Genomic DNA, 18,524 nt, shown 5'->3' with positions numbered 1-18,524 from the left:
TTTTTTACCATTATTTGCCTTCCTCAAACGGACCTACAGCTGCGTTTAAAAGTGGCTTTCTAAAGGGTATGTTATTTAAACATTTTAATTGTTCCGTTGACATTTTATGGAAGTTATTCACAATAGTTTGATTTCACAGAGCAATAGCATTTCCCCTAAAATGTTTCGTTTAGCCCTTTTTGTGATTTGCCTCCCGCTTTGAACTGGTGAATGACATGCATTTTACGCACATATTGGATGATGATTTCGTAACACAACTCCATAACATGAATCTCTAAAAAAATATGCCTTTTTAGTCAACTATTCAGCCTATTTTACCAAATGGGCACTTGGTAGAAAATGGGGCTTTGTCAAAACGTTTGTTACTTTGACAAAGTGGTATTCTGTTGGCTGTAAATGTTTCTGTGCGGTTTTCTCCATCCCATAGCGTTGACTCAATTACTATAAAACAAGTGGCCATGCTCAGCCTCGCCATGTGGTCAAGGTGTGTGTGTGTGTGTGTGTGTGTGTGTGTATATTGAGCGATTCACGTTCTAATTGGCTCGAAACGCATGGTAATTGTGTAATGGACACCGCTGTTGTTGGCTAGAAGCAGAGGGGTTCCATGCTCATTTTCAGGTCCGGACCACGTCTGCAGGGAGGCGGATGTGATTCATGTAATCAAGTAACTTCTGTTGTGATTGTTTGACATGGTGTGATTAGTTTATAGGCTAAATAAACCACCCATACGAGTTGAATAGCCTACCTTTGTCTGTCAACAAACAGTTTGATATTGGCACCAGGTTAAAATACTGTTTAGTGAACGAAACCTTCCACTTCATTAGGATTTGTTCAATACAAAACTCATTCTTCCTCCTTGAGGTAATCATTGACATGAGAAGGGTGCATTTTAAAGTATTCGAATGCGGTCCATGGTCTCCTTTTTAAGGTAGTTTGACAGTTGCTTCCACAGGATTTGAGACTCCGGCTACTTTTCTAGAGACTCGACACACACACATGCAAAACCAAACACTAAATTCTAAACTATTCTAAACACACACACACCAACAAATGTTTAGCTCTTATACACGCCAACTACACACGGACGTGACAAATGTAAAACACTCCTATTATCTTGTGTCTTTTGCATGATCCGTGTGCAGTGGAGTCCACGGCGATTTGTCATAGCACTCACACGTACATATATGCGCACAAACATATGCAGTATGTACACATATTCAGTATATATTTACACCATAAACAGAAATGCACGGGGGAAAAATAAAATGTTTATTTCACAACATTTTCATCCAGATTTCAGGATGAACACAGACGACAAATGCAGTAGAAGATAAATAAATAGGCTTGTCTTCTTCCTCCTCGTCTTCATCCCCCTCTTCCTCTAACTCTCTCTCCTTTAATTGGCCTCCATTGTTGCCCAAACCAAGAAAGCCAACCTGAAGCCTATTTATAGTGCTCAAGCTCTGATTTTCTAAGTGAAGAAATCAGCTATTTTTCACACGTCAGCACTGGGTGTCGGTAATCGGTAAAATGAGTGTGGCATTTTGAACGGCAGTGTTTTCCAAAAGAAACACGAGACCTGTTCGTTTTGAATGATGTGTCTAAACTGTGAACTGTGTTTAGTGTTGTGCAAACATTTTTTGTTTTTACAATTTGGAAACTGAGTGTAAAGCAGATAATGTGCTTGTAGTTTTGGTCTGAAGATGAGGTTAATGAGGTTTCACTGAGTGCCTCAACTACCACTTTTAGTGTGTGTGACTGAGATTCTCGACTACCACTTTTAGTGTGTGTGACTGAGATTCTCGACAATCACTTTTAGTGTGTGCGACTGAGATTCTCGACTACCACTTTTAGTGTGTGCGACTGAGATTCTCGACTACCATTTTTAGTGTGTGCGACTGAGATTCTCGACTACCACTTTTAGTGTGTGTGACTGAGATTCTCGACTACCACTTTTAGTGTGTGCGACTGAGATTCTCGACTACCACTTTTAGTGTGTGCGACTGAGATTCTCGACTACCACTTTTAGTGTGTGCGACTGAGATTCTCGACTACCACTTTTAGTGTGTGCGACTGAGATTCTCGACTACCACTTTTAGTGTGTGCGACTGAGATTCTCGACTACCACTTTTAGTGTGTGTGACTGAGATTCTCGACTACCACTTTTAGTGTGTGTGACTGAGATTCTCGACTACCACTTTTGGTGTGTGTATGACTGAGATTCTCGACTACCACTTTTGGTGTGTGTATGACTGAGATTCTCGACTACCACTTTTAGTGTGTGTGACTGAGATTCTCGACTACCACTTTTAGTGTGTGTGACTGAGATTCTCGACTACCACTTTTAGTGTGTGCGACTGAGATTCTCGACTACCACTTTTAGTGTGTGTGACTGAGATTCTCGACTACCACTTTTAGTGTGTGTGACTGAGATTCTCGACTACCACTTTTAGTGTGTGTGACTGAGATTCTCGACTACCACTTTTAGTGTGTGTGACTGAGATTCTCGACTACCACTTTTAGTGTGTGTGTGACTGAGATTCTCGACTACCACTTTTAGTGTGTGTGTGACTGAGATTCTCGACTACCACTTTTAGTGTGTGTGTGACTGAGATTCTCGACTACCACTTTTAGTGTGTGTGTGACTGAGATTCTCGACTACCACTTTTAGTGTGTGTGTGACTGAGATTCTCGACTACCACTTTTAGTGTGTGTGTGACTGAGATTCTCGACTACCACTTTTAGTGTGTGTGTGACTGAGATTCTCGACTACCACTTTTAGTGTGTGTGTGACTGAGATTCTCGACTACCACTTTTAGTGTGTGTGTGACTGAGATTCTCGACTACCACTTTTAGTGTGTGTGTGACTGAGATTCTCGACTACCACTTTTAGTGTGTGTGACTGAGATTCTCGACTACCACTTTTAGTGTGTGTGACTGAGATTCTCGACTACCACTTTTAGTGTGTGTGACTGAGATTCTCGACTACCACTTTTAGAGTGAGATCGTAAAAACCTGTAACTATAATAGTCTCTCCTTTCTATGATGCATATGAAGAAAGGAAGAGGGATGTACTTGAACGCAGCCCCTTCATAAGGATGCATTGACAGTTTTCAAATCGGGGCCTAACGTCTCTCCTTCCTAAGGATACATTTTAATAACCATATTTGAACGGGGCCTAATGTCTCTCCTTCCTAAGGATACATTTGAACAGTATTTAAGTCTGCAGTCTTGACAGTAATCAGCCAATGTATAATGAACACAAAGGACTGAAGAACACACACAGCGATAAATCCTCAACAGCTGTCAATGGCAGGGCTCATGAGATGCTGGTGTGTTGTCGGTCCATTGCAGCTGCATGCCTGCCTGTAGCAATTACCCTCTCCATAAATATGGGCTGGGGCAGGAAGGGGGTCAGAGGTGTGTGTCGGGAAGGGTTCTGCAGTGGGATCAACACACACACACATATATATATATTATATGTATGTATGTATGTGTATATATGTATGTATTCTATCATGTGACTCAGTCCTCAAAAGTCCTGTTTTCTTTAACCCTTATTATGAACCGCCAGTCAGTCCCCTCTGAGCCTCTATGGTACTTCAGTGTGTATCCAAAATGGCACCATACTATATAGTGCACTACTTTTGACTGACTCATTAGAGGTCAGGGGCAGTGGTTCTGGTCAAAAGGAGGGCACTATATAGGGAATAAGGTGCCATCTCTCTGTGCTGTGACCCACCTAAAGATTGTTTTCTTGTGCCCCCCCCCCCACCCCAAATTTAAATGAGACAATTTTTTTTAGCCAGGCAGGGCCATGTCTCCAGTCTCAATCTGTGATTTGGAATAGGCTACTAGTGGTGACCAAGTGAAGCAGGTGACTTTAAAGCCAAGCAGGCTTATCACTCTAATCTAAACACTATGATGTCATAATATGCTAACAGAATAATCCTGTATGTTTTCAGTACTCCCTGTCATCTCTTCCGCCTTGTGTGGCGGTGTGTCCCCGTTTGATGATGTCACCGTAACACCGTTTCTTCCTCCTTCTCAGGTGTCCCCAGGTGATGACCTCACTGTTTTCCAACCCAGCCCACGTCGTCATGAAGGACCGCGAGCCTCCGCCATCCTCCCTCACCCTGCTCCACTACCCTGGGATGACGGTCACCGCCAAGACCCCTGGGGATGACCCCTTTCCCTCCTCCACCTCTCCATCCCTCTCCAAACCACAGCCCTTCTGCCTGCAGACCCTCCAGACCAGCCCTCACCTCCTCGCCAGCATGCAGCTCCAGAAACTCAACTCCCACTACCAGAGTCTGGCTGGAGGCAGTGGTGCCTCAGGGCTCAACTCAGGGCCTCAGAGGGGGTTTGGGGGCTCCACGGTGGGCTCGGCTGGGCAGCTGGTCGGGGGTACCCCTGGAGGTGGCGGAGGTGGGAACCAGAGTTGTGGATCTGGCGGGATCATAGATTCTGACCCAGTGGATGAAGAGGTTCTGATGTCATTGGTCATAGAGCTGGGGTTGGACCGGGCCAATGAGCTGCCTGAACTCTGGCTGGGACAGAATGAGTTTGACTTTATAGCGGACGTACCTGCTGGATGTTGACCGGATAGAGGGATGGAAGGAGGGGATCTGTGCTCTCTTTCATTCTTCTGTTAGTCTCTTGTTTGGATGGACACAGACTCCGACGTCCCTGCCACATACTAACCTAAACACATAGAAAGAGAAACTGTCCTTTTGTTTTTTTTGAAGGGGGGTGTCAACCTCTTAGTTTTTCTCTGACAGAATAATGATGACCACAAACGGACCCAAAGAGAGCATGCGCTCTTGTTTTTTCCCCCCTCTGTACCACCCTCTCGTTTCCTCTCTCAGAAGGACAGTGTACGGACACAGGGCTGGGGTTTCGTCTTGTGTTTTTCTGTGAGTCTGTGTGTGTCAGAGAGGATGTCGACTTCAGGGGGAACTTGTGTTTACCTTCATTTATTCCTCGGGGGCAAAAGGACCCTGAAGTGGCGTTAAGGATTGTGAACATCCAGCGGTTCAACAGAAGCCAAGAGGGGACAACCCACAGGACCCTATCTACATTTAACAGTAGGGAAAACACTGAGGGATAGAAGAGCCTGGGGCCTGTCTCATTGTACCTCCCATGGGCCTCCTGCACACGTTCACACACACTGACTGAAGGATGGATGGATGGTATTATGTTCCGGTAATGCAGCTGTGAAACAGGCACTTGTTCAGTTAGCCCAGCGTTCAGGGGGTTTGATGCGACGCTAGGGTGAGAGAATGCACGAGAGAGATGAGTGATGTGTACCTGTGTGTGAGAGGTTGTATGAGACAGACATGACAGGAGGCCTGTGTAGTCTCCATGCTATTGTCTGTATCTAAATACGTTATTGAGTCTCAAAGTCAGTGGTCTTCATGTAACTCTGTAGGAGGAACGACTCAGTTTCACCCTCCTGTCTTGTTTCTGCCCGATCTCCCAGTCTCGCTTTCCCTCTCTCTGTATGTATTGTAAGTCTCTCGCTCTATGTCAAATGGATGATGTCTGAAGAAGCAAAGAGAGCTATGAGTCTCTCGCTCCCTTTTCTTCTGTCTGTCTTTCTCTCTCCTGTGCTCTGAGCCAAGACACTCCGTCACTACCTACTCTGCTATGTTACTGTCAAAGTAAATGCGTACGTCCCAACTGGCACCCTATTCCCTATATAGTGCACGTATGGCCAGAGCCCTATGGGTCCTGGTCTAAAGTAGTGCACTATAAAGGGAATAGGGTGCCATTTGACTGTTCCAATCTATAAGTTAATGAGGCTGTAGGAGACTGTTAAAGATGGCTGCCTTGTTTGTTTTTCTGGGGTGGAATGGGAGCACTGAAGACGACCTAATGACAAACTGATGATTGGGTCATTAACTGATTTACTTACAGTACCTACATTGTAAAAGAGATGTATTTTTTGTCTTGTGCAACTCATTTTTTAAGACAGAAAAAATTGACGAGAGTTTTTCAATTGACTAAGTTCCCAGGTTTCAGTGAATAGAGTCCTAAAGCCTGAATCACATTGTATCAACACGATGTGAAAGACCACGTTTTAACACCCAGGAAATGGAAGATAACTACTGGGATATACCAACTTGTAATTTCCTGAACAGAAACCCTTTGATCCTACTGACTGGCACAAGAACATTTACTTTGAGTTTTTGTTCATTTTGCTTATTACATTTCACTTATTTGTGTGACTTTTGTTTTAGGGTGAGAAACCTCTTGCTATTGACTTTGTAAAATAAACAAATATCAGATAGTAATTAATCACTTGTCTAGTAGATACTGTACTGATTGTATGGTCCTTAGTTTCTTAAATTCACATTTTCAAATGTGAAACATTTTCAAATGAAGGCTTTCTTTTGTTTAAGAGGTGGACCTATTTCTTTATTTGTCTCATCTTTGACTTTTGTTTTGCAATTTAAATGACGGAATGAATATATCAGAGGTTGATTTTATTTTTTTTGCATCTCATTTAAATGTAAATTACTAGATCATATTTAAATGGTTGTATTTTTGTTCTCTGCATGTTTGGGAAAATAAAGAATACCGAACTCAATATTATCTCCGTTTCTCATTAGTACTATAGTCTACCATTTAGATTTTTACACAACTTAGTCCACCATCTGTACACAAACTCATGATACTGTAGTTGAGAACAGTTCACACATGAATGAAAAATGGTTGGTCATAACTTTCTTATAAAATGTCGCCCTCTAGCGTCAACTTTTTCAAAATGCCTCAAGTTCACTGGTGGAGTCCAATAACGAGCGAGACTGTAGGCCTACAACAGGCAGCATGTGTAACGACGAAACACTGCAGATAAAGGTGTTTTGAAACTGAATATCTTTTTAAAGAAACGAGGACCATCATATGAAAACAAATTGATTTCAACAGACTTGTGTGTGTGTATATATGTAACACACTGTTGCAAGTTTACTGAGGACCAGGGGTCAGACGGGCATAATATACCAGCTTCGCGTAGAAGTATATGACTTGTAACAGACTGAATTGAAAGCATAGGAAAGCGAGCTGCAGGACAGGACGTCACTGGTGACATTCGGCATGGGAACAACCGGAATAACGGCTTGATTATCTCGCACCGCACAAACAGAAGGGCTCTGTCCTGCGCATTGGTATTTCCTGACAGAGATAGCGGGAGGAAATCAGAGAGGCTCAGGGAATAGAAGAGAAAAAACAGGCAACAGAACATATAAAAAAGTATGTGTTTACCACCGATGAAGACATTTAGGCAAGACTTAAGAATCAAGATAATATTAAGAAAAGAAGTTCAACTGTGTTTAGGCCTATTATAGATTGAGACGGATTGAATTTGATATATAACATATTTACAATCATATAAGAATCACAATGAGAGCCATATAATGTATGAGACCATATATTACAATACAAACACTGACTTACGTAGCTGCTACAATAATATAAAAATCGATACTGTATTTCTTGAGGTCGTCACCTCATACAAGGACTTGGGAGTTTGGCTGGACAATACTGTCCTAAAGTTAAATCTAGACTTGATTTCCTCTATTGTAATCGCTCCTCTTTCACCCCAGCTGTCAAACTAACCCTGATTCAGGTGACCATCCTACCCATGCTAGATTACGGATACGTAATTTATAGATCAGCAGGTAAGGGTGCTCTCTAACGGCTAGATGTTCTTTACCATTTGGCCATCAGATTTGCCCCGATGCTCCGTATAAGACACATCACTGCACTCTATACTCCTCTGTAAACTGGTCATCTCGGTATACCCGTAGCACTGGTTGATGCTTATTTATAAAACCCTCTTCGTCCTCACTCCCCCCTATCTGAGATATCTACTGCAGCCCTCATCCTCCACATACAATACCCGTTCTGCCAGTCACATTCTGTTAAAGGTCCCCAAAGCACACACATCCCTGGGTCTCTCCCCTTTTCAGTTCTCTGCAGCTCGTGACTGGAACGAGCTGCAACAAACACTCAAACTGGACAGTTTTATCTCAATCTCTTCATTCATAGACTCAATCATGGACACTCTTACTGACAGTTGTGGCTGCTTTGTGTGATTGTTGTCTCTACGTTCTCTACCTTCTTGCCCTTTGTGCTGTTGTCTGTGCCCAATAATGTTTGTACCATGTTGTGTTGCTACCATGCTGTGTTGTCATGTATTGCTGCCTTGTTATGTTGTTGTCTTAGGTCTCTCTTTATGTAGTGTTGTGTTGTTGTCTTAGGTCTCTCTTTATGTAGTGTAGTGTTGTTGTCTTTAGGTCTCTCTTTATGTAGTGTTGTCTCTCTTGTCGTGATGTGTGTTTTGTCCTATATTTATATTTATTTTAAATACCAGCCCCCATCCCTGCAGGAGGCCTTATGCCTTTCAGTAGGCCGTCATTGTAAATAAGAATTTGTTATTTTTAAATGTTTTAAATTGAACCTTTATTTAACTAGGTAAGTCAGTTAATTAATAACAAATTCTTATTTACAATGATGTCCTACTGAGGAACAGTGCCTTGTTCAGGGGCAGAACGAGAGCATTTTACATTGTTAGCTCGGGATTCGATCCAGCAACCTTTCTTAACTGATTTGCCAAGTTAAATTAAGGTTAAATAAAATAAATTTCTTACACGTTAAAGGAACATCCAGTCGCAGTTATTCTCCTCGACACTAGAGAGCGGACCAAATAAATTATGCTCGGTTTTTCCCTCATCATGCACCGTACTCTGTCTTATTTTGCAAGGACTCGAAGTGGGAGGTCCTTTTCCTCGCAGACTCCAACATGGTGAGCCGTATTTCTTTATGATTTTCTCCCGAATCATCATCGAACATCACTTTTTCTGAAAATAATATTGCACATATAACTGCGATTGTATGAAATTATATACTTTGTACAATGGTTAGTCCCTGTATTTAAATAGTAAGTTATGTCTGAGTCTCTGAAACGATTTTAGAAAAACTGATTCGTTTGACCATTGTAGCCACCGGCTAGCTGGTTAGCATCAACTCTGCCCATTTCAGCCAAACATGTTTCCGTTACCACGATTTCTACGTTCAAAAGTCTACTCCCGAAGTTTATACCAGCCGTGGTAATTGAGCACACCTTTTGCGGCGAAAATGTGTAAAATAAGCCATTTTTCTTGTGCTTTCACCGAGTAGGCCCCAGCCGGAAATCGCGTTCGTGGACAGTATGGCAAATAAGTAACTTGCATGCTAACATCTGCTAGCCATACGGGTCGCATGGTACCTCAAAACGAACAGCCGTTTGTCCGGTAGGCTGTTCCAGTGAAGTTGTACTGCTGTGTTGTTAACCTTGTTTTCTGTTTACCAGGCACGAGGACCGAAGAAGCACCTGAAGCGCGTTGCAGCGCCCAAGCATTGGATGCTTGACAAGCTCACCGGAGTGTTCGTAAGTACATAGATACTTTCTATGTTGAAACCACAATGTCACTAGCTGGTTGCAGACTAGTATACAAATGGTTGGTCATTCATATCTAGCCGTCAGTTTTCCATTATTTTCTAACAATGTAAAATGCTGTCGTTCTGCCCCTGAACAAGGCACAGTTTATGCCGTTGCTGGAAGGCGCTACATACTCAATTCTACTCTTTACGTGTAGTAGGATGGGGCCTGTATACTTGTGTCTCAGCAGAGCTGTTGGAAAGCAAGTGAGTTTGTTTATACTAGACCCCACCTACAGTCAACCAATCACATAAATGCAGAATTTTGCTGGCGCATGGTACGAAACTACCGGAGGCTCAGCGATTGCATCACACCATACATATGGCACCTCCGTATCAAGCATAAATCGTCTGTTGCTAGATTGTGGCCCTACAAATGTTTTTAACCAATGAAGGTGTTTGTAACATGCATTTTTGTAGTCATTTGCTATTTCATCTACTGAACAGTTGTGGCTTTCCCTCCCATCCTAACCCCATTCCCCACGTACTATCGTACTCTGTCCTCCCTGTGTATAGTGGTCTGCTGTCCCTGCATTGTCTATAGCCGATATTGTTAATGAAGGTAGACTCAGCAACGTGCCTTTGCCACAAGCAGCACCGCGGATATTGCAACGAATGAGATGCAAAACTTCACACGGTGTCGGTGTATGAAGATGGGTTTGCTTCACGCTGTTATGTGGGAATTCTGGGACGCAAACAGGAAGTTTAGCCTCGTGCTTCAACGCACTTAGTAGTTGCAGATATTGAACCACTATGCTGTTTACTTTGTGCTTCTACCTACGTCATATTGTTGAATCCACCTTTTAACTGCTCTAATATAGTTACGGTGCCTAACCCTATTCTCCCCCTGTAGGCTCCTCGTCCCTCCACTGGTCCCCACAAGCTGAGGGAGTGCCTGCCCCTCATAATCTTCCTCAGGAACCGTCTGAAGTACGCCCTGACCGGAGATGAGGTCAAGAAGATCTGCATGCAAAGGTTCATCAAGATCGACGGCAAAGTCCGCACTGATATCACCTACCCAGCTGGCTTCATGGGTAAGTCTGGCTGGGGGACAGGGGTTGGGTGAGGAAGGGAGACATAGGGGAAGGCAATGGGAGAAGCCAAGGAGTACGGAAGGGTGGGTAAATGTTTGGATGGCTCCTTTAGGGGTTAGGCGACGTGAATGTCTGTGCCTCTCCTATTCCCTTGGGAGACCTTCGCCTGGAAAAATGGAGGAATAAACCCCCCCCTGCATTATTAGTTTGTCCCTTTTTGAGACACCGTAGCAACAACACAGCCAGTATACACTTCCACAAATTATTTTAAGATAAAAACAAGAAGCATGTAAATTATTGTCATTCTTTCACAGATCTTAGTTGTGCAAATTTAGATCAGATGTTTGGTGCCATATTTTTCAAGTGGGGGGGGGGTGCATGAACTTTTATTTCATTGAATGATAAACACTTAATTGAAGAATCACGTCCGTAGTTCCCATTCCTGCTCGGAGTAGTACTGTTGACCAATGACTGACAGAGGCGTAGCTTTCGGCTGTCTAACATTGTGTGCAACTACGGGGGGGGGGTGGATTGTATTGGCTTAAACCACTGGCTCTCGGTCCTGGGGACCTAAAAGGATGCATGTTTTTGCCCTAGCACTACACGGCTGATTAAAAATTGTCAGCTCATCAAAAGGCTTTGATTTTCAATCAGGTGTGTAGTTGCTAGGGCAAAAACATGCATCCCTTTAGGTCCCCAGGACCAGGGTTGAGAACCACTGGCTTAGACTGTTGACAACATGTAAAACTATATTCTCTCAATGTTTATTGAAAACCCATACATTTTGCACAATGAGCTTTCTTTCAAATACATCTTTGCAGTTGATGGTTGGCTAGAGCTTTTAACAAAAAAAAACAAAAAAAAAGTTGTTGCCATATTGACATGATCAGTCCAAAACGCCTCAAAACAAGACATGGCATCAAGAATACGATACAAATCACTTATGATTCCCGCGTGACAGCTTGTCACTGTTGCTATGTGACGTCATAATCGTAACGCATGCCTTCCGGTGTCATTCTCCTTAAGTTGTTGATCAACCCGTCTGTGCAAACGGTTAAGCCAATCGCATGCGTCGTAATCTCATGTGTGGTGAGAGAATGAGCGATACTAAGTCCTACATGCATCCCCCATTTTTTGGGGGGGTTCGTTGCGCTGGCGAAAGCAAAGCTGGAAGCATCTGTTTTTTCACCTCAGCCAGTGATTAATGTAGAGGGCAATGAAGACACACTTTGGTTTTGATCAACGAGCTGAAATAAATCTCACCAATACCTCTAAGAAGTTCTGAGCTCTAATCAATAGGATGTTTATTATGATTCAACCTGGGCCTAGGTCACTAAACATGGTGCTGAAGCTCCCCTGATTCGTCTCTACAGGAATTGTCTAATTGGATATGGCTGGGCTGTAAGGCACTAATGGTAATGGCTGTCTTGCTCTGGGCTTTTAGGGCAGTGAATTATTTTTCATTTGTTTTTTTGATAGTGGTGCTGCTTGGTGTTACTGGGTAAGACCAGATGGTCACTTCAAGGCATTACCTCTGGGCTCCCCGTTTACACGCCACCAAACCTCCCGTATTACACGCCACCAGACCTCCCGTATTACACGCCACCAAACCTCCCGTATTACACGCCACCAAACCTCCCGTATTACACGCCACCAGACCTCCCGTATTACACGCCACCAGACCTCCCGTATTACACGCCACCAGACCTCCCGTATTACACGCCACCAAACCTCCCGTATTACACGCCACCAAACCTCCCGTATTACACGCCACCAAACCTCCCGTATTACACGCCACCAAACCTCCCGTATTACACGCCACCAAACCTCCCGTATTACACGCCACCAAACCTCCCGTATTACACGCCACCAAACCTCCCGTATTACACGCCACCAAACCTCCCGTATTACACGCCACCAAACCTCCCGTATTACACGCCACCAAACCTCCCGTATTACACGCCACCAAACCAATAGACATTCACTGTCTCGTATTACACGCCACCAAACCAATAGACATTCACTGTCTCGTATTACACGCCACCAAACCAATAGACATTCACTGTCTCGTATTACACGCCACCAAACCAATAGACATTCACTGTCTCGTATTACACGCCACCAAACCAATAGACATTCACTGTCTCGTATTCACGCCACCAAACCAATAGACATTCACTGTCTCGTATTCACGCCACCAAACCAATAGACATTCACTGTCTCGTATTCACGCCACCAAACCAATAGACATTCACTGTCTCGTATTCACGCCACCAAACCAATAGACATTCACTGTCTCGTATTCACACCACCAAACCAATAGACATTCACTGTCTCGTATTCACGTTTCTCTCGGGTGCGCATGTTCCCTCACACAAACACACACAGTAGTTCTTATCACCTTTATCCCTGCCAAGAGCGACGACCACAGTGTGGTTGATTAATTTCCTAGACCAGGTGACTCAGCCCACCATGTCACACCTCTCCTTCGCTGGACCATATCACGCTGTGGAGAAGCTCTATTCCATTTCCTTGTTTCTCACGTCCTTCCTCTACCCATTGGCTGAGAAGGTCGGGGGGGGGTCTGAGATGTAGTCTAGCTTGTCTAAAATATTGTCGACTTTCATTCCGTTAGTCAATAACAGTTTAACCATCTGAAGTGTTTCCTTAAAATGAGAATGTAATGGTAACTGAAACGGACAAATATTGCCTTTTTGGGGGGTTCATGCAAAAAGCTGTTATGTTCAAGTTCAACCATGACAGACTGAATGTTGTTGTGTTTGTCTGTGTTCTGGATGTGATCATTGACTCTTAATGCGTGTGCTATGTCTGTCTAGATGTGATCAGTATTGAGAAGACTGGAGAGCACTTCCGTCTGATCTACGATGTGAAGGGACGTTTTACTGTTCACCGCATCACTGCTGAGGAGGCCCAGGTATGACGCACGTTGTCACCGCATAACCCTACCGGGTGGTTGTTGTTGAGCAGTACCATTATAATTGGCTGAATCGTCTGTATAACGGAGCAATGAAGACAAAAACTTTGGTTTTGATCAACGAGATGAAAAAAAACCCTCACCAATACCTCTAAGAAGTTCTGAGCTCCAAACAAAATAATTAACTGAATCCTAATGTGAAATGGTTGGTTTTCTACCTTCTTGTGTAAATAAATGGCGTGCGTGATTTCAGTCGAATCCCTTGTGCTTGTGGTGCTGCACAGTGCATTCAGAAAGTATTCAGATCACTTGACTTTATCCATATTTGGTTGCGTTACAGCCTTGTTCTAAAATATATATTTATTTTTTTCATCAGCAATCTACACAATACCCCATAATGACAAAGTGAAAACAGGTTTTTAGAAATGTTTTGCAAATGTATTCAAAGTAATAAAAAAAAAAAAAAACTTATTAACATAAGTATTCAGAGGACACAGAAGGACGGACGATTTTACTGAGGTGTGTAATGCGTAAAAATAAATTATCGGTTGCAACCCTCACTACAGAGTTCATCTACCTCTGGAACCAACATCAGCACAATGACTGTTTGTCGGGAGCTTCGTGAAATGGGTTTCTGTGACCGAGCAGCCGCACAAAAGCCTAAGATCCCCCACGTGCAATGCCAAGCGTCGGCTGGACTGGTGTAAAGCTTGCCGGCAGTGGAAATGCGTTCTCTGGAGTGATGAATTACATTTCACCATCTGGCAGACCAATGGACTTTAGCGGATGCCAGGAGAACGCTAACTTCCCCAATGCACAGTGCCAACTATAAAGTGTGGTTGAGGAATAATGGTCTGGGGATCTTTTTCGTGGTCAGGCTAGGCCCTCTAGTTCTAGTGAAGGGAATTCTTAACGCTACAGCCTACAATGACATTCTAGATGTTTCTGTGCTTCCAACTTTGGTAACAGTTTGGGGAATAGCCTTTCCTGTTTCAGCATGAAGATGCCCCCGTGCACAAAGCGAGGCCCGTAAAGAAATGGTTTGTTGAGATCGGTGTGGAAGAACTTGACTGGCTTGCACAGAGCCCTGACCTCAATCCCATCGAACACCTTTGGGGTGAATTGGCACGCCGACTGATAGCAGGGCTTTATCGCCCAACAGCAGTGCCTGACTTCACCAATGTTCTTGTAGCTGAATGGAAGAAGCATATGTGGCAAGTCCCCGCAACAATGTTCCAACATCTAGTGGAAGGCCTTCCCAGAAGAGTGGAGGTTGTTATAGCAACAATGTTCCAACATCTAGTGGAAGGCCTTCCCAGAAGAGTGGAGGTTGTTATAGCAACAATGTTCCAACATCTAGTGGAAAGCCTTCCCAGAAGAGTGGAGGTTGTTATAGCAGCAAAGGGGAGACCAACTCCATATTAATTCCCCTGTTTTTGGAATGAGATATTTGAAGTGCAGGTCTCCGCATACTTCTGTTTGTGTTGTATAGTTGGGGTTCAGACCCCAAAACTTAGCGATTGTCAAGTCAACTTTTGAGACATTTTTGGATTTAAGTGCTTAAGTTACTAGACTAGAAACTAGGTTATGGAAAGCCTTAACATAACAATCACTCACTTTCTTCTCGTCCATCTTACAGTACAAGCTGTGTAAGGTGAAGAAGAACCTGATGGGTACCAAGGGAGTCCCCGCACTTGTGACCCATGACGCCCGCACCATCCGCTACCCAGACCCCCTCATCAAGGTCAACGACACAGTCCGCATCGACCTCGCCACCGGCAAGATCACAGAACACATCAAGTTCGACACAGGTAATGTGATTTTATGGAACATTTAAATAAAAAAAATTTAAAAAACTTCTATTAACCGAAAATGGTTTGATACCGGTGAGGAAATGGGTTTAGAGATTGGGGGATTGATTTGTCTTGTATTTTATATACTCAAAAGCACTTCATGTAGTAAGGAAGTGAAGCTTCTCATCCTCCACCAATGTGGGGCAACCATTTTGTGAAATTGAACAGAGAATATTGACCAGGATCTAATTGGTGCAGCTTGTTCAGTGCTGTTATGTCTCTCCCTGCACACCAACTAGTTTCCCACCTTCCCTGTCTGTATCAACTAGTTTCCCACCTTCCCTGTCTGTATCAACTAGTTTCCCACCTTCCCTGCACACCAACTAGTTTCCCACCTTCCCTGTCTGTATCAACTAGTTTCCCACCTTCCCTGTCTGTATCAACTAGTTTCCCACCTTCCCTGTCTGTATCAACTAGTTTCCCACCTTCCCTGTCTGTTTCCCACCTTCCCTGTCCAACTAGTTTCCCACCTTCCCTGTCTGTATCAACTAGTTTCCCACCTTCCTGTCTGTACCAACTAGTTTCCCACCTTCCCTGTCTGTACCAACTAGTTTCCCACCTTCCCTGTCCAACTAGTTTCCCACCTTCCCTGTCTGTATCAACTAGTTTCCCACCTTCCCTGTCTGTATCAACTAGTTTCCCACCTTCCCTGTCTGTATCAACTAGTTTCCCACCTTCCCTGTCTGTATCAACTAGTTTCCCACCTTCCCTGTCTGTATCAACTAGTTTCCCACCTTCCCTGTCTGTATCAACTAGTTTCCCACCTTCCCTGTCTGTATCAACTAGTTGCCCACCTTCCCTGTCTGTATCAACTAGTTTCCCACCTTCCCTGTCTGTATCAACTAGTTGCCCACCTTCCCTGTCTGTACCAACTAGTTGCCCACCTTCCCTGTCTGTATCAACTAGTTGCCCACCTTCCCTGTCTGTACCAACTAGTTGCCCACCTTCCCTGTCTGTATCAACTAGTTTCCCACCTTCCCTGTCTGTATCAACTAGTTTCCCACCTTCCCTGTCTGTATCAACTAGTTTCCCACCTTCCCTGTCTGTATCAACTAGTTTCCCACCTTCCCTGTCTGTATCCCGTGGCTGACGGGGACGCATGGCCTCTGACACCTTTTTACACAAGACAGTGAATTTACAACGGTTTGCTTTGGTAACTCTGCAGCCACAAACGGTACATTATGGGATGGTAACATCTGTTCATTCAGACATTTGCTCCATAAGCACTCTTAGAAGCAAAACAACACTACGACCCAATCAAACTCGCCATTCTTCTGAAGCAGTTCTAAACCTCTTCTCTCCTCCCTCTCTCTCTCGTAGGTAACCTGTGCATGGTGACTGGCGGTGCCAATTTGGGGCGGATTGGTATCATCACTAACCGGGAAAGGCACCCTGGCTCGTTTGACGTGGTTCACGTCAAAGACAGCGCTGGAAACATCTTCGCCACCAGGCTGGGAAACATCTTCATCATTGGCAAGGTGAGCAGAGGAGTTGGGATGTAGGCGACCACATGTACAGAGGGAGCACTACACATGCAAATACACGTTGAAGACAACTCGACCCCCTCCATTTCTTGACACGCTTGTAGTTGCTCAGTACTCGTGTGTGTAATTGTACGGAGGTAGAACAAAGCCAATGCTATGTCTTCGGTACCAGTGTGATATTGTCTGCTGGTTCTATCCTCAATCGCTGGCACACTTTAGATTGATGAAGAGCAGGTTCACATCAAATAACAAACCAAGTAGACTGCAAACCGTGTTTTAATGGTTTACTCTTCTGTCTGCTGGGGTGGGGCCTTGGGTGGAGATCAAGTTGTCCACCATACGTTCTCATATTCTGGCCTTTTTCCCAACCAGCATGATCACTTCTTAAAAGCATAATGTCACTTTTCAAAGCTATTTATTTAGTCCACTTCCTGTCCCGTGAACACATGTCCATTTCCTGTTCAGATTTGTCTCTACTTGTCTCAGTTCTGATGGTTGATGGCTAAAACTTAAATGTTGTTTTTAACTTTAAATAGTTGAATAATGTGAGTTGCACCCGTTCCCTTCAAGTGTCCTAATCTTTTGTCCTTCCCCGTCTCCAGGGCAACAAGCCGTGGGTGTCCCTGCCTCGTGGAAAGGGTATCCGCCTCACAATCGCTGAGGAGCGGGACAAGAGAATCGCTGCTAAGGCCGGCAGCAGCTAAATCCTATATGTTGGTATCTAGGCATCCTGGCTTTGAAATAAAAACATGTTATTTACAACAACAACCATCCGCTGACTGGACTTCTGTTTTCCATGTTGTTTCGTCAATTATTTGTTAATGTATATTTTCAGAACAGCTTTCCCCAACAAATGGGCTCACACTTGAATAGTAGTTTCAATCTTCACATAAATGAGATATATTTTATGTCTCCCAGAATCTCCCCTCAACATTATCATGCACTGGAATTTGTACGGTGGAATTTGAGGACCAAATGGCACACTGTTCCCTATATAGCGCACTACTTTTGACCAGGCACCATAGGCCTCTTGGGCCTTACTTATTAACCTTGCTGATGTACAGAAGAAACCTCCAGAACAAAGTTTTCGGAAGTTTCTAAAAACTGATCTTGACATGAACGTGTGCTTTACCTTCCAGACCGTGCGCTGTTTCTAGTGGTTGGTTAGTATTGCAAGCATGTAAAGTAGCCCAGTGTTTTGTGAAAACGGGGATAAGATGGTCACTCTTGTTCATGAGAAGGAAAAATGGGTTAATATGCAATCTTTTGTCGTTAGTGAGAATCTTTCGTTGAACTTTTAAGTTTTCAAACCATTTTTAAAATGGACGTGTATTTCCTAGGCGAATGCGTTGCGGAGATTGTACAATTCCTCATTTCTTCTGTCACTGTTTCATAGTCACGATGTAGCCAACAGGTCGGGGGACCAGTCGTCCCATTTCTCGTAATTGGACCCACGTCACAGTAAATAAGCTATTTCAAGTATTTTTGCTCTGCCATCGGATCCGGAGAGCGTGTTTAACCGTGGAACCGACGGTTTTATGCCACTTCTGTAGTTTTCGTCGGAATAGTGTAACTCTCATTTCTCAAATATTTAATTTATAGCCATATTTTCATAGCTGAACAGGCTATTTTAAATATTTTGCTCTGCATTAAAGGAAGCGGGTGTTTTTTTTTTAAACAAGTGAACAGGCACTTGCTCTTTTGCATTGAAGTGTTTATCATTGTTAAGTGCGCA

The 18,524-nt window shown here is 43.7% G+C and overlaps 2 protein-coding genes, 1 long non-coding RNA gene and 2 other non-coding genes across 11 annotated transcripts; 4 read left to right on the top strand and 1 right to left on the bottom strand.

Moving 5' to 3' along the window:
- Positions 1 to 513: 513 nt before the first annotated feature.
- Positions 514 to 6,592, top strand: LOC118368990 (cbp/p300-interacting transactivator 1-like). Of its 2 annotated transcripts, none has more exons than XM_052497703.1 (2): positions 514 to 656; positions 4,052 to 6,592. In XM_052497703.1, coding segments are annotated over exons 1-2 (552 nt in total). In that variant the 5' UTR covers positions 514 to 654; the 3' UTR covers positions 4,602 to 6,592. The 2 variants fall into 2 exon arrangements, with proteins under 2 accessions (XP_052353663.1, XP_035609399.1); XM_035753506.1 differs by lacking the exon at positions 514 to 656 and adding an exon at positions 3,806 to 3,877.
- Positions 6,593 to 8,731: 2,139 nt separating this feature from the next.
- Positions 8,732 to 17,555, top strand: LOC118369204 (40S ribosomal protein S4-like). 2 transcript variants are annotated; one of them, XM_052497701.1, is made up of 7 exons: positions 8,732 to 8,809; positions 9,356 to 9,433; positions 10,337 to 10,517; positions 13,355 to 13,452; positions 15,092 to 15,263; positions 16,626 to 16,783; positions 17,392 to 17,555. In XM_052497701.1, exons 1-7 carry the CDS (start codon positions 8,807 to 8,809, stop codon positions 17,491 to 17,493), a joined length of 792 nt encoding a protein of 263 aa, XP_052353661.1. In that variant the 5' UTR covers positions 8,732 to 8,806; the 3' UTR covers positions 17,494 to 17,555. The 2 variants fall into 2 exon arrangements, with proteins under 2 accessions (XP_052353661.1, XP_052353662.1); XM_052497702.1 differs by lacking the exon at positions 8,732 to 8,809 and adding an exon at positions 8,901 to 8,923.
- LOC118369340 (small nucleolar RNA SNORD61) lies at positions 11,731 to 11,806 on the top strand. The gene has a single exon (XR_004822578.1). It is a non-coding gene; the product is annotated as a small nucleolar RNA SNORD61 (small nucleolar RNA).
- LOC127916199 (uncharacterized) lies at positions 15,467 to 16,447 on the bottom strand. 5 transcript variants are annotated; one of them, XR_008093817.1, is made up of 4 exons: positions 16,190 to 16,426; positions 15,890 to 16,159; positions 15,671 to 15,730; positions 15,467 to 15,612 (listed from the first exon to the last, which is right to left on the bottom strand). It is a non-coding gene; the product is annotated as an uncharacterized LOC127916199 (long non-coding RNA). The 5 variants fall into 5 exon arrangements; XR_008093814.1 differs by lacking the exon at positions 15,467 to 15,612 and having other exon boundaries at positions 15,638 to 15,730; positions 16,190 to 16,309; positions 16,370 to 16,447; XR_008093815.1 differs by lacking the exon at positions 15,671 to 15,730 and having other exon boundaries at positions 16,190 to 16,423.
- On the top strand, positions 16,869 to 17,005 carry LOC118369339 (small nucleolar RNA SNORA57). Its single transcript, XR_004822577.1, has one exon. It is a non-coding gene; the product is annotated as a small nucleolar RNA SNORA57 (small nucleolar RNA).
- Positions 17,556 to 18,524: the final 969 nt, after the last annotated feature.

The sequence above is a fragment of the Oncorhynchus keta genome, chromosome 35, assembly GCF_023373465.1.
Source record: "Oncorhynchus keta strain PuntledgeMale-10-30-2019 chromosome 35, Oket_V2, whole genome shotgun sequence".
NCBI classification, from domain to species: domain Eukaryota; kingdom Metazoa; phylum Chordata; class Actinopteri; order Salmoniformes; family Salmonidae; genus Oncorhynchus; species Oncorhynchus keta.
Note: the sequence above shows the minus strand (reverse complement) of the source record. Positions and strands in the feature narration are given on the sequence as shown.